Genomic DNA, 16,400 nt, shown 5'->3' on the forward strand with positions numbered 1-16,400 from the left:
AATAAAGAGATCAACAAGTCTTTTTTTTAAATACCAAACTATGATTATAAAGTTCTCCCAGAAGGATAAATAACAAACACAATAAAATACTATGAAACTGCAAAAAATATGATAAAACTCTGCATGAGCTAATATAGAGTAATTTTTAGGAGTGTTGTTAATTTTTTAAAAACCCAGACACTAAAGTATATATTTGGTATTCTTTTATTCATAAATAAAGGGTTTCATACATATATATATAGAATATATACAAATAATTTGTATATTCATAGTATATATGTGTGTGTGTTATATATACATATGCATACATTTTCACTGTTAACTGATTCCTGACCAAATTATTAAGTTATTTATAAATTTTATTAGAATTTGTTCCTGTTATTTATTATAATCACAGAGTGGAATTAACACCAATGATAACAGTACGATTTACAAAGTTTAATAGTAAAATCCACAGTTTTGTTTATACAAAACTTAGGACTGTTTCAAGATACTACTTTTTAAAATATGTGGTATTATTTCAAAATATGAAATAGTGTTTCTTTTAAATTCTTTTTTAGGATTTAAAAAATTAAGAATATGAACATATACCAATATTTAATAGAACACAAATTGCTCAATTGAAAAAAAAGTAAAAATAAATCATGGTTTGAGCTGGGTGGTGGGCACACAGTGCAATATTAAGATCTTGTATCATGGAAGTGTACACTTGAAACCTGTATGATCATATTAACCAATGTACCATAATAAATTTAATTTAAAAAATTTAAAGAACACATGGGGCATGATGAATGACACAGGAGCCAGTTTAAAGTGGTTTCCATTAGCTAATTATGGGACAATTTGAGCATCAAAATGAATGGGAATAGATTACATATCCCACTGAATAAAAACAATTCATGAGTCCATATTTATGTCATTCTGTTTACGACTAGCATTAGTATCATGACCACTATCACTACTACTACTACTACTACTGGTAACTACTTGTAGTAGTGATCTTACTGAACTAAAAGAACAAAAACAACATCTACAAAAAACAAACAGATAAACAGTTTCAGCTGCCTGTTGCCACAAAAGCTGAACTTGTGAGGTGGGTGCTGGGTTACAAAAATAAAAAGGTTTATTTGGATGCTGAGCCATTTTGGAGAACGGGGGATTCCGTGTCTTGAGGCACATCTCAAAACCCAGAACAATTCCAGCCATCCTCGGCAAGACCAGAACAAAAGGCAGTGCCCAGAATTTCTGCTCCATTTTAAAGTACCATCCTTTGGGTCCCAAGGTAGCAGCTAAGCAGCCATCAAGGTAGTTTAGTGTGTTCCCAGCTGCTGCCTGGCTTCAGGCTCACTCCTGCAGACTGTGTGTGGAACAAATGTGACCGTGGCCACATGACTACTGGGTCACTGGCTCATGCAGAGGAGGCAGGCCAGTGCACTATCCCAAGCAGAGCCAGGTACTTTCTCAGAATGACCGATTAACTTCCTAAAGTTTGCTTGTTTTGGGTGAGTCCACATCCCAACCAATCCTTTCTTTCCCCAGGCAAGGCTGACAGGCCTCTTTGATCCTGCACCTCCCATGCCACCATTCTGACTTCTAGGGTACATGTGCAGACCTGCCCCTAGTCCCACCCCAATCTGGTACCAGAAGGGCAGGGGCAAGGGCTTGCCCCTTTATTCAATTATCTTCATAGCTTTTGACACACTGGTGGGGTGGGGATTCTCTCCATTCATACCTCTAGCCTTGAGCCTGTTGTGTCCCCATCCATTCATATTTCCAGCTTTCAGCAGGCTCAGTGTGAGAACCTTCTCCACACCCCACCAGCCTGGAGGCTGCCTGGCTTCTCTGCTCTGGGGTCTTGGGGTCATAGTGGCTGCAGTGGTTTCAGGCTAACACTGCTGTGGCCGGCCCAACCACTGCTCCCAGTGGGAGAGGCGTTACCCTGCTGTTGGTGGTATCTCCCAGGGTTCCCACTGCCCTGGACTGGGCAGTCGCAGCCAAGACTGTGATCAGCTGAGGCTCCAGGTCCTTGCCCCACCCACAGAGATGCACCCCCCTCCTCCCTGCAGCTCTGCACTCTGCCCGGCAGGTGGCATCTCAGCCCCCTGAAAAGCAGTGGGCGGAGGGGTAATGGTTCATCCACTGGTAACAATAACACCTAAATGGAAGGAGTAAGGGAGAAGGAAAAACTCACAAGAAGAATGACAACTAATAAATAGAGAAGTTTAGGAGATTTTAAAAATAACCAATTTTAAACCAGCATAGTAAAGAATCATGCAAAATTAACCAAAGTATGCCTAAGCCATTTTGAAACTATTGTTTGACAATGGATGTTTACTCAGTCTCAAGGCCCCAACAGTTTATTTTTGTTGTTGTTATTATTATATAAAAAGAGAAGTTTTTACTTCACACTGCTTAACTGGGTAACCAAACTCACTACCAATAACGAAAACAAACAAACAAACAAAAAAAAACTGACATCATCTGAAAAGGATAAAATATCACTTATGCAATATTCCTGTCTTTAACTTGATTTTATTCATGAAAAAATATGAAATGAAATTAAAAAGCATTTGTAAAACAGCTGGCTTGTGTGACTCAAATGTCAATCTCATGAAAGATAAAATCAAAACACAACAAATGTGATGAGTGTATGAGTATTCATTCTGTCATTCTTTCCTGTGGAGTAAAATTTTTCAGGAGAAAATATTGGGAAGTATATATGTCATTCTAAAATTTCTCATTTTAAGTGTCCTTAAAAGCTACCCATTTAATTTTTTATTTGATTTTTTTTAAAAGATGTGTAATTTATGGTATAAAATCTCATTTTAATGAAAAAGAAATTTGGCTGAAAATAAAATAAATTTAATTTGTACAGATTTTAGAGTGACTTAATTTTTTGTTGATTTTTATGAATTTATATTTTGGCAAAAGAAAGTTTTTGTTCTATACGCCCTAGTTTTACTTTTTTTTCATATATTTATGTTTAGATTGTTATCGTGGAAATGGCAAAAATTATATGGGCAATTTATCTAAAACACGATCTGGACTAACATGTTCAATGTGGGACAAGAACATGGAAGACTTACACCGGTGTGTAAATTTCTTTCTTTCAATATATAGCATGTAAATATAATAGCAAATAGGTATATTCAGGAATATATACATTGCTATTTCTTTTCATTATATAATATTCATAAGGTAACAAAAACATTAGATTGATTATGTAGCAAACTTTTAAATAAGAAATTCAATTCAGCGTATATTCACTGAGCATTTACTTTATATATGTTCTACCACAGGAAACATTAACAAAAAGGATACATTTTGGTTCCCATTTTTAAGGAGGATATGGTCATATTGAGAAAATAGTTACATATCTTGATAAGATAGTGTATGTAATTAAGTGACAAATCTCATGTTTCATCAAGTACGTTATGTTATTATGTTCTCATAATTATTAATATTCATAAAAATCAGTACATTATTATTTTCATGAATATACATACCTTAATATTCAGCTAAAAAAGATAGGTTTCCTTGTAGCCTTATTTTGACATAAAGTTTTTCTATAATTCAAGGAATATGTATGTAATTGGAAAAAATATTTATATTTTAGAGAAGTAGATATTTTGACATTGGACATATTCACAGAAAAATGTTATCTTCAATTTAACCCTAGCAATAGTGCTAGTGTGTTTAAAATTACAAAAGAGGTATAAGATATGGTTGTGACACAAAATCAATTTTTAATAAATACCCCAATATATGTAGTAGAATCAAAAATAAAAGTTTACTGTCGTTTGATCAAGTACTGGTTGCTTTATATAAGTTGATAATGCATTTGACCATTATAATTTTATGTAGAAGGTATGTCTATATGTGGGAACAAGAATTATAGGACTCAGAGAAGTTGAATCATTTTGCCTCCACTCCCACTTTAACTTTACAACTTTTATTCTCTTCCAAAATGTACTCACTAGTGGGTGATATTATTTCAATTAATTCACTTCACAAATAATGATAATTTTAAAGTAATGATCTCTGATGTAAATATGCAATTCATATATGTAAGCTATACATGGACTTTTAAGTTTTCACATAGCCACATTTAAAGAAGTAAAAATAAACAGGCAGAATTATTTTTATTAATATATTTATATCTAAACTTTTTCATTTTAATATGTATTCAATATAAAATTATTAATGAGATCTTTAAAAAAATTATATTAAAGTTTCAAATCTGGTGTGTAATTACAATTATAACACTATTCAATTTGGACTAGTCACATACCAATTTCTCAGTAGCCACATGTAGCTAGTAGCAACTGTATTGGACACAGTGGCTCTAGAACTTTAAGCAGAAATCTGTCCCCATAGATCTCACATTCTAGTATATAATGCCAGAAAAAAGCAAATGCTGATACCATATTGTAAAAATTATGAAAATAAGATATTTTATGCTGTGGGAATGCAAGAAAGAGCCATCTAAGCTTTTGATGGTCAGGGAGACTTCCTGGAGGAAGGGACACTAGCTTCAACATACATGATAAATTGGAATTGGTAATATAAGAGGAAGAGTACATCAGACAGAATGAATAGCTTGTGCAAAAGCCTAAAGATTGAAGTGTTTGAAAATCTGAAATAATGTTGGTGGGGTTGGAGCAATGTAATTTGGCCACTGTCCACAGATGAGGAATTCTCCTGGGAAGACCACAAAGAGGTCTATAAACTGTGTTAAGAAGTTTGGATTTTATCCTACTCATTAAAGGGATTTATTAAAGAATTTTAAAAAGCAAGAATTGGCATGATTACAATTAAATGCCAATTTCAGCATTACTGTTTTTAGAATCATTTTTGGAAATACAGTGGGGTAGATCTGGCTCTTATGGACAGACTTGTGAGAGACAGTTGTACCAGCTCTGCCTTCTGTGATGTCTCATTAGGAGGTTGACATTTTTATGGTAGAAGTATTTACATCACAGAAATCAGCAGAGACAACATATAGAGACTCCCCTCATACACACATCAGAGTGTCAGTTTTTAAACACTTAGTAGCATGCCATTGGAAATCTGTGACATACTTAGGTATCGTAGTTGTTATAACTATTAATTCATTGTGTTTAGGTTTACTTTTAGAAATAGTTAAAAATCATTTGGAAATTATTTGTAGGAAATTGATGAATGATTAAGTTGCATGGTAACATTTAGGCTATATGTGTACATCACAGAATCTGGTATGTAGTAAGTATTATATGTGCTTGCTGTTGTTATTGCTGCAGAAAATGAACCTGAGTTTGAAAAGATTATCTAAGTTTCCATGTTCCAGTGCTTCCTGATTTTTGTAATGACATATGAATTACATTCAAACATGGTAATAATTAATAATCCAAAATAAATCCAGTTAATGTATAGTTTTTATGATTTGGTTAGGATGGCCATGTGGAATTTGACTTCATTAATGTTATTGAGGTAAATATAAGTATTGATGTTATATGAGCAGGTATGGTCTTATAAAATAATATGCAATATTTTTGCTTTTCTTTTGTAATATATTTAGTAAAGATGTAAAATATGAAAGGCCAAAGTGTTACTCAGTTATCTGTTAAAAAATCATGTTTTGTAACTCTGCCCAGTGATATTTTCGAATTTAACTATTTCTTTAGTACATTATTATTAATTTGTCAATGTTTCTTCTTGTACTTTGGCATAGTGATTTTGTTAGTGATACATCATATGTTTCTTGGTCTTCTTTTTCATCTTCTGGCAATGTTTCTCTATTTCTGTACACAGGTATATTGTTACCTCACCACCGTAATTATTAAATAGAAGTCACGAAATCTTCCATCATTTTATCTATGCTAATTATGAAGCCCTATCCCATATTCCTAATTTAGAGAATATTCTTCCAAACTCTAATAAAAACAAAATAAACCTCAAACAAAATAACCAATATTCATACCAGTTGAAGTTTGTGCTGTAACTATAATGAAAGTTATGTGCTAGGATTATATCTTCTTGGTGACATTCTGTTTTTCTTGGACAAAATGAGCATCTTGTGATGTTCAGTGTTTTTTTTTATGCAGGCATATCTTCTGGGAACCAGATGCTAGTAAGCTGAATAAGAATTATTGCCGGAATCCTGATGATGATGCCCATGGTCCCTGGTGTTACACAGGGAATCCTCTCATTCCTTGGGATTATTGCCCTATTTCTCGTTGTAAGTACATTTAATGATTTTTCTCAGGTAAAATATTTTAAGTATACTGCTTTTTATCTAAACTGATACCTTAATCAGAGGGGAAAATTATATAGGAGGGCTGCATTTGATGCAGAAATGAGAATATACTCCAAACAGCAACAAACACACACTTACACTCATACACACACACACACACACAAAACCTTCTTCATCTTTCATCTAGACAAGGAGACATTCTGCTGACCTTTTAAAGAAGATATTTCCTTTCTCAGATGATTCTCATTTGTAATCCAGAAGCAATAATTGGCCATGGGTCTAATATAACTGCCCTAGAAAGACCTCCCCATCCCTACCACCAGTACTACCTGTTGAGCTGCTAAATGTAGCAGAGCTTTTATTGAAGGCCCCAGCCCACTAACCATCTGATGAACAGACCTGGGGTAGTGGTGCTTCTATCTTCTTCTCGGTTCTTTAGCCCAAAACTAAGAAGCCTGGAGCATTCTGTCCACATCTCTGAATCAAGGACAATTGTGTTAAGAGTATTAATGTGTAAAGTAAAAGATGTATGAACCTCCAGCCAAGATGGAGGCATAGACAGACACGCTGCATCTCCCTTCACAACTAAGAAGGAATACAACAACCTCAAAACTAGAAACAACCAGAAGTTCCAGAAAATCAAACTGCATGGAAGTCCAGCAAACGAAGATAAAAAGAAGAAATACTCATCCAGACAGGTAGGAGGGGCAGAGCCAGGGCAGAGAGGACGTGGTGTGGTGGCAGCAGCAGTGGAAGCAGCAATGGCAGCAGTGTCAGGCCAGCAGAAAGAACAGTCACACGTTTTAAAAAGTTAGGAGGGACACTTGGGGAGCATTTCCAGCTCCTCACCAGACCTTGCAGCCCACGGTCCCAGCACTAGGAAAATCAAGCCTCATTGCCTCTGACTGTGCAAACCAGTAGGGGTTGGGTTGGAGGCAGAAATTGCTGGTCTCAGCAGAGTCCACTTGTTTAAAGGGCTCAAGCCATCCTAGAATGTCCACAGACCCACCCACTCTGGGAATAATGGCCAGGGCAGCAGCTAGAGGGGCGCCATCCTGTGCAGAAGTGGGAGAGGTGCCTGGAAAAGGGACAACTGCTGGGCAAGCGGCATTGTTCCCTCTCAGACCCCTCCCCCACATACAGTGCCACAATGTAGTGAAACAGATTGCCCTGTACTGATGAATCCCTAAGGCTCTGCCCCTTAAACATAACAGGAGTGACAGCTCTACCTGGGATGTGGAGGCAAACAAACATAGGAGCCTGTCAGAATGAAAAGACAGAGAAGTATGACCCAAAAAGGGGAATGGATCAAGGTTCCAGTGGGGGAACTAAGCAATAAGGAGATAGCCAACCTAACAGATGAGGAGATAGACAACCTAACAGATGCAGAATTCCAAACACTGGTGATAAAGATACTCACAGGCTTGACAGACATGTTCAGTATGGCAAATGCATAAGAGAAGAAGTGAAGGCTATGCTAAGTGAAACAAAGGAAAATCCACACAAAACCAATGGTGAAGGGAAGGAAACCAGGGTTCAAAGCAGTGATTTGGAACATAAGGAAGAAAAAAGCAGTCAACCAGTGCAGAATGAGGAACCAAGAATTGAAAAACATGAGGAAAACTTCCCAAATTTTGCGAAGGAGAGGGATATACATATCTGGGAAACATGGAGGGTCCTGGGCGAGCTGGACCCAGAGGGGATCACACCAGAATCCATCATGACTGAGATGCCAAAGGTGAAAGATGAAGACAGAGTCCTGGGGGCAGCAAGAGAGAGGTGTAGAGTTGCCTTCTGGGTGGTGCCTATAGGACTATCAGATGATTTCTCAGAGGACACTTTGCAGGCAGGAAGGGACTGGCAAGCAGTATTCAATGTGATGAAAAGCAACCTACAACCAAGGTTACTCTATCCAGCAATGCTATTATTTGGAATGAAAGGGCAGATGAAGTGCTTCCCAGACAAGGTGAAGCTAAAGGGGTTCATCATCACCAAGCCATTATTATATAAAATCTCAAAGGAACTTAAGAAAAAGATCAAAACTATGAATACTAAAATGACAACAAACTCTCAACTATTAACAACTGAATCTAAAAAATAAAAACAAAATCCAACTAAGCAAACCAGAATAGAAACAGAATTATAGGTATGGGGATCATTTGGAGGGTTTTCATCTAGGAGTACGAAGCATAATCAGTTGGTACAAAATAGGCAGGGGGATGTTAAGAATAATATAGGAAAGGGTGAAGCCAAAGAACTTACATGCACGACCCATGGACATGAACTAAGGGCAGTGGGATTGCTGGAGGGAAGCGGGGTACTGGGCAGAGGGGAGCAAAGGGGAAATAATTGGAACTACTGTAACAGCATAATTAATAAAATATACTTTAAAAGGATTAAAAAATGTATGTAAAACATATATCTGATCTACTTTATATAAAAGAGCCTCTATATATAAATTAAAAAGGCATGATAACTCAGCAGATAAGTGAAGAAAATTAATCCTCAAGAATAAATATAATCAAAAAACAAATGAAAAGGCATTAAAACTTAATAGTAAGAAAAACGGAATTTTAAAAGCCTAAGAAATAACTTCCACCTATCAGGTTGGCAAATAAGAAAATAATTGTTAATGCTCAATATTCATGAGGGCCTATTTTTTTATGTTTCATAAACATTAAGTTTAATGATTTTTTGTACATTTTATTTATTATGCTGTTACAGTTGTCCCAATTTATTTTCCTTTTACTGTCCCCTGGCCAGCACCCTCCTTCCCTCCACCAGTCCCACCCCCCTTAGTTCATGTCCATGGTCGTGCATATAAGTTCTTTGATTTTACCCTTTCCTGTATTATTCTTAACATCCCCCTGTCTATTCTGCACCTTCCTACTATGCTTTTTAATTCCTGAACCATTTCCCTCTTTCTCCCAGCTGACGCCCCTGCACATGTCCCACATACCTATGATTCATTTTCCACTCTGGTTGTCTGCTTAGTTTGTTTTTGCTTTTATTTTTTAGATTCTGTTGCTGATAGTTGTGATTTTGTTGTCATTTTAATGTTATAGTTTTGATGTTCATTTTCTTAAATAAGTCCCTTTAACATTTCATATAATAATGGCTTGGTGATGATAAACTTCTTTATCTTTACCTTGTCTGGGAAGCACTTTATCTGCCCTTCCATTCTAAATGATAGCTTTGTTGGATAGAGTAGTCTTGGTTATAGATCCTTGCCTCTCATCACTTTGAATATTTCTTGCAAGTCCCTTCTGGCCTGCAAAATTTGTTTTGAGAAATCAGCTCATAGTCTTATAGATACCCCTCTATAGGGAACTCTGTTCTTTTCTCTTGTTGCTTTTAAGGTTTTCTATTTAGTCTTAACCTGTAGCATTTTAATTATGATATGTCTTGGTGTGGTCCTCCTTGACTCTAGCTTGATTGGGACTCTGTGCTTCCTGGACTTGTGTGTCTATTTCTTTCCGAAATTAAGGAAATTTTTCTTCATTATTTTTTTCACATAATTTTCCAATTTCTTGCTCTTCCTCTTCTCCTTCTGGCACCCCTATGATTTGGGCGTTGGCACATTTAACTGATCCCAGAGATTTCTAAGCCTCTCCTCATTTTTCAGAATTCTTGTTTCCTCTTGTACTAGTTTACACTTTATTTCTTTCTTATGTTCCAATTCATTGATTTGAAACCTGGTTTCTTTTCCCTCACCACGAGTTTCATGAAGATTTTCCTTCATTTCACTTAGTATAGTCTTCATTTCTTCCCTGTCATGCTTAATCTTTTCTGTCAAGTCTGTGAGCATCTTTATCACCAGTGCTTTAAATGGTGCATCTGTTAAGTTGGCTATCTCCTGGTCGCTCAGTTCTCCTGCTGGAACCTTGATCTTCTCCCCCTTTGGGGCTGTACTTCTCTGTCTCCTCATCTTGACAGTTTTCTGTGTTTGCTTCTGTGTCTTAGATAGACCTGTCACACCTGTTATATTGTAAAAGGCAGAGCCTTAGGTATTCATTAGTGCTGGTGACCCATTTCACCACGTTGTGGAGCTCTATATGGGTGAGGAGTCTTAGAGGGAACAATGCCACTTGCCCTGCACTCACTCCTTTTCCAGGCACTTCTCCCCCTTCTTGTACTAAACCATCTTCCTCCTCTGGGAGACTGGCAGTTCCTTCCTCTGCCCCAACCCCCACTGGTTTTCATTGTCAGAAACAATAAGGCTCTATTTCCCCCAGCTCTGGAACCGTGAGCTGCATGGTGTGGTCTGGGCCTGGGATCACTTCCCAGGTTTAAATGTATGGACTGCACTTTTCACTGTGGCTACAGTCCCTGTGCCACTGCTGCTGTTGCCAGCCCTGCTGCAAGCACCTCCCTGGCAGCCACTGTCACAGCACCACACTTCATTCTCTCCACCCCTCCTACCTTTCTGACTAAATATTTCTTCTTTATTTCTTTGTTTGTTGAACTTCCATGTAGTTCAATTTTCTGGATTTTTTTTTTTTTTTAATTTTGAAGTAGTAGTAAATTCCTTCTTAGTTGTGAGGGAGATGCAGCATGTCTACCTACACCTCCAGCTTGGTTGGAAGTCTCTAGGTCCTGGGTTTTCAACCTCAATACTAACAATACTTTATGCTGGGTAAATCTTGTGTGAGGCTATCTTGTGCATTGTAAGATGTTTAGTCAGCCTTAATCCACTAGATGCCAATAGTACCACAAATCCCTCCAGCCATGATAATCAAAAATATTTCCAGACTTTGCCCGATGTTCCCTTTGGGGGCGGGGACATACCCCCATCGAGAACCACTGATGTAGAGTGAGACATATTAAGATAGAAATACATCCTCAACTTGTTATTGAGTGAAAAAGCCTTATTATAAAACTGTATAGGAGCAAGAGGTCATTGTAATATACTACATATCTTACAGCTAGCTCTATGTTAATAGCAAACATCTTTAAACACTGTTAAACTACCTTTTTGTTTAAAAAGGACATGCTTTAATGAGTTTAGAGTCTGTTTTAAGAATGGATTTCTTGTGAGACAATTCAGTAACAAGAACCATGAAAATAACAGCAAAGACACCTGCTTTAGAAAGAGACATTAGATTGGAGAAATTGTTTGCTTTAAAATATGAAATATAAACACGTCTATATTTTCCTTAATAAATGTCCATTTAAAAAGATAATTTTTCACCTGAAGTGGGAACATTAGTCATGGTTCATGAAATTATACATAAAATGGCTAACCTTAAATATAATGTTAATTAAGTGTATCTATAAGTAAGACTTGGAACTTCCCAATTTATTTTTAATAAAGAAATTCTCTATAATAATAAATAAAAATTATATTTTTGCAAAGAAATACTGTTTATATTATCATATTTTATTTTATCAGCTATAATCATTGCCTTTCAAATTAATTAGTGTTTCTCTGGTATTCTATTTTTCCCATATTAGGGTTTACATAGATTCTGAAAATGTTCTACAGAACATATCTTTCAAGTTTTAACACTAAAGCAAACAAACCTACTTCTCTGGCACACAATGTTTTCAAATGGTTAAATTATTTTTTCTAATATTAGGTTTATCTCATGTAACTTTTTTGTGAAGTTTTTGTGATTAAGAATGATAAGGCTACTAGACTATCCAATGATCTAAAAAGAAGATAAAAGAATCTACTTAATTTTGAAGTAGTAGTAAATTCCTTCTTAGTTGTGAGGGAGATGCAGCATGTCTACCTACACCTCCAGCTTGGTTGGAAGTCTCTAGGTCCTGGGTTTTCAACCTCAATACTAACAATACTTTATGCTGGGTAAATCTTGTGTGAGGCTATCTTGTGCAGAATTCCTACAGAATTCCAGATTTGTAAACATCACATTAGCTTAATTTTAGCACATAGAATGCCCTTCCTTGTAGGAACTCTGGAAACTATGCTTTGGATTATAAACCTAACTGCCACAGGACTCTAATAATTTAAAACTTTTAGGACATATTTTCAACTAACATTTTTAAACTAAAAGTTGTAATGTGGTGTTGAAAGATTGAGGGTGTTGCTAGTATTTGATTAAATGCTATTGCAGATATCTCATTTTTATTACAATGTATTCAGGACATTAATTTTTAAAAAGATTTTTACAGTCATTTTTCTAACTAATATTTATAGCCAGAATTTATTTAGGTTTTACCACTGGTGAAAGGCTAATAAAATTTATCTTTAGAACATTTGAGGTATTATTTATTTAACTACAGAGATTATATAAATCATTTTCACATTATACATTTGTAATATTACAAAACATGTAGAGGTTTATATTACTTTTAATAATATTTACAAAATAATATTTAACATATATTTTAAGAATATCAAATATTCAAAAGTAAAACTGTAGAGATGTTAATATATTTGTCTATACACAAACACATTCAATATAGCTTAGAAAAATCTTAGGTTTTACCAACTGAGAGTGTAGTGATTAAGAGCTTTAACTGACTTCTTGGGTAAGAATTCCAGCTCTATCACTATAAGTGCCTTGGGCAAGTTACTTCCACTCAATATTTATTTATTTAGTTAGTTATTGTGTGCAAAGCCCTATATATCATGCTAAGTACAAACAATATAAACAATGTTTCTTACCTTTAAATAGTTTTCAGTGTAGAAAGGAGACATTTGTGTAAAAAATTGCAAATATAATCATTCAACAAATATATATTAATATTAAAATATATAATGAGGATAGGAACTAGATGTCTGCCTAGAGAAAGATGTGATGTTCATAAAGTTTTGAAACTGAGTCAAAAATTTAAGAATTATTGAAAATTTCTTCTGTTTTCAGTAACACTTTATATTTGATCCTGAGGCCATATAAACACACAGACATACATTTCTTGCTCTTAGATATAACTTTTATCGTTGATGTTTCTTTTCTTCAAATATCAGTTGAATCAATACAAAATCAGATTTGTATCATATTTATTTTTTCATATTTGTGTACTGTGGTTGAGATAGTGGGGAACAAGTAAGAGAGAAAAATTGAGAACAGTATTTGGTGATAAAATGGGAAAGACCTAAGGAGCAGTTTTTCAAGGTTTTGCTCACAATAGACAACAGAAGAATCTGGAATGCTTTTTAAAAAATTTATAATCTATTCTTCAACCCAGAATCTTCGGCAGTCTGATCTTAAGTGGTATTTCAGCTTATTCTAAAGTGTAAGACATATTGGCATAGAGGAAACTATATGTGTATATATTCTCAATTATTAATAATATTAGTATTAATGATATAGTAACAATTAATTGTGATTAATTGTTAAAGTCCACAATTTACTATGTCTACAAATTTTTTTTTATTTAAATATTTTAGTAAAGTACAATAATGGACTAAATACTATATTGACCTATTAACTTGATGCTTAGAAATAGAAAACTTGATTTGCAATATTAGTCTTTCTCTTCAGGGTAACATAAGAAAAAAACCTAGTGTTTTATTTTATACTTTTTAACTAATTGACTTGAGTGGAAAAAAACAGTATCCTTGATGTTTTAATGACCCACAGTCAGCCTCAATCCTTATTTGTACTATAAACTAAAACCTTGACCTCAGCCAACTATTAAGACAAAATCCTCCCCCAAGATAACTAAAGGGAAAGATAAATGATGAAATTTATATGTTTGATTTTACCCTAATTCGTTTAAAGTACCAATTTCTGGTAATTGAACTTAAGTAGAAACTCTTTAGCATGTATTTATTCTCTAGAGATTCCTGATAAATAACAATCAAATTTGCATCTATTACAAAGAAATCCATATGCCATTATTCTTTTGTTGGCAGTTTATTTGAGTTTAGGGTATTTCCAGAGATTAACAACCAGCTGGGTCCAAACAGAGCCTGACTAAACTCTATGCCATCAATTCTGAACAGTCAGACATTAAACTCCAGGAAATGTCTTGTGCCTCGTTCATTACTGCATAAGTATTCTCAAATCCTGGCATATTTCAAGCCTTTCTCTCGGTAGCAATTAAGCCCAGTGGGGAGGTTATGAAAAAGAAATGTTATGAGGTTTTTGTTAGAATTAATTTCCAGTTTCTAGTGTTCTCTTCTTTCCATAGTCTAACAAAACAAAATTGTATTCCGTTATCCCTTTTTGTCCATTGATGATGTTATTTTCTATCTTCTAAAATTCTTAAAAATTTCTGAAGCATATGAAGTTTCAATTATTCTCAGCCATATTTTTTAAAAAGTAATTTTCAGAATAAATATAAATGGGCCAAATTACAGTATAAACATAATTTACCTATATGACTGGCTCAAGCAAGCAATGATAAGCATTAGTACTACTCAGTGAAATACTCCTTGTTACAATGTATAGAATGAGGCAGTTCCTTGATGCCAAGAGAGAGCCTCCACTTTTATGAAACAGGCTTTCCTCCCATCACCCACTACCAGTAGGTACATACCTTCAATGTTGTCCAGTAAAATGTCACATACTTACTCAAAGGAGAACTATTGCATTTTATCCTTGAATAGAATGTCAAGAATTTTAGTAAAATTGTTGTTTGGACAGCTTCACATTCATAGGGGTGCCAGAAGGAGAAGAGAAAGAGCAAGAAACTGGAAGTTTATTAGAAAAAAATAATGAAAGAAAACTTCCCTAATTTGGTGAAGGAAATAAACATGCAAATTCAGGAAGCACAGAGAGTCCCAGAAAATAAGGATGTAAACAGGTCCACACCAAGACACATAATAATTAAAATGCCAGTGGTTAAAGATAAAGAGAGAATCTTAAAAGTGGGAAGAAGAAAGCAGTTTGTGACCTACAGGGGAGTTCCCATAAGACTGTCAGCTGATTCTCAAAAGAAACTTTGCAGTCTTGCAGGGATTGGCAAGAAATATTCAAAGTAAGGAAAAGCAGGGACCTACAGCCAAGATTACTCTACCCAGCAAAGCTATCATTTAGAATCAAAGGGCAGATAAAGCTTCCCAGACAAGAAAAAAACTAAGAGTTCATTATCACCAAACCATTTATATGAGATGTTAATGGGTCTTATTTAAGATAAAGAAGAAGATCAAAACTATGAACAATAAGATGGCAATAAACACATTATCTGTCAACAATTGAATCTGAAAAACAAACTATACAAACAAGAAGAACAAAGACAGAATTATGGATACAGAAAGGGTTTTTATGGTTTTTATGGTTGCCAGATGGGAATGGGTGAAGAGGTGACAGAATAAGAAGTACAAATAGATAGTTACAGAATAGCCATGGGGATGTAAAGTACAGTATAGGAAATGGAGTAGCCAAAGAACTTATATGCATGACACATGGACATGAACAATAGTGAGGGAGGGAAAGGCCTGAGGAAGTGGGGAGTGCTGGATGGAGGGGGGGAAAGGAGAAATATTGGAACAACTATAATAGCATAATTAAACAATATAATTTTAAAAGAATTTTAGTATATTATCCAATTCATGGATATTTGAATTTCAATATATAATAGAGATATGTATGTATGAATTATGTATATATGTATATACTTACTTTTACAGGTGAAGGTGATACCACACCTACAATAGTCAATTTAGACCGTAAGTAATATTTGGTATATTTGAGTCTCTATGTGTCAGAAATGATGTCATTATTTTTACTCATAGCAACATATCTTACCAGCTGACTTTCATCATAAAAAATAAGTTAATCTATTTATTTTTACTTAATTTTTGATGTGCATATGTAATGAGGTTACAAAGGTAACTGCATAGTAAATATCAAGATTCAATTCTCTATCAGGAAATTTAAGATATTATATTTAACTTTAAACAAGCATTTATATTGCTTTTAATTCTGGGCAAAATGTACATATGTGTGGACCGTCACTCTCCTTTTAAATTAAATAAAGACTCAAAAATCAAGAGGAATGAAACCAAAGGCTGGAAACTTGTAGTATCTCTATCCCTCTCTATCTTTAAAGCTCTATTAGGCAAAAGATGACACAGTCTGAGAGGTTCAACTAATCCTTATTTAAGAAAATCTTTTGAGAGCTACTTGTTTTTGATTTTCACATATTTCCCGAGCTAAAGTAAGTCACTCATCTTTTGATTTAAGAGGCCACCTGCTTTGTCCCAGGCTGAAGAAGCTTTTGGAAATCAGTTTTAGACCATGGACTGTTC

At 34.9% G+C, this 16,400-nt stretch overlaps 1 protein-coding gene across 2 annotated transcripts in view; it reads left to right on the top strand.

Annotated features, from left to right (window-relative positions):
- HGF (hepatocyte growth factor) overlaps nucleotides 1–16,400 on the top strand; it is a 74,428-nt gene that overhangs the window by 47,497 nt on the left and 10,531 nt on the right. For both annotated transcript variants that reach the window (XM_090286719.1, XM_090286718.1), the window contains exons 10-12: nucleotides 2,988–3,090; nucleotides 6,084–6,217; nucleotides 15,780–15,818. In XM_090286719.1, the coding sequence (XP_090142845.1) occupies nucleotides 2,988–3,090; nucleotides 6,084–6,217; nucleotides 15,780–15,818 (276 nt within the window). The remainder of the gene's footprint in view (nucleotides 1–2,987; nucleotides 3,091–6,083; nucleotides 6,218–15,779; nucleotides 15,819–16,400) is intronic.

This window comes from Furipterus horrens, unplaced genomic scaffold (genome assembly GCF_987537825.1).
Source record: "Furipterus horrens unplaced genomic scaffold, mFurHor1.1.pri manual_scaffold_9, whole genome shotgun sequence".
Lineage (NCBI taxonomy): Eukaryota > Metazoa > Chordata > Mammalia > Chiroptera > Furipteridae > Furipterus > Furipterus horrens.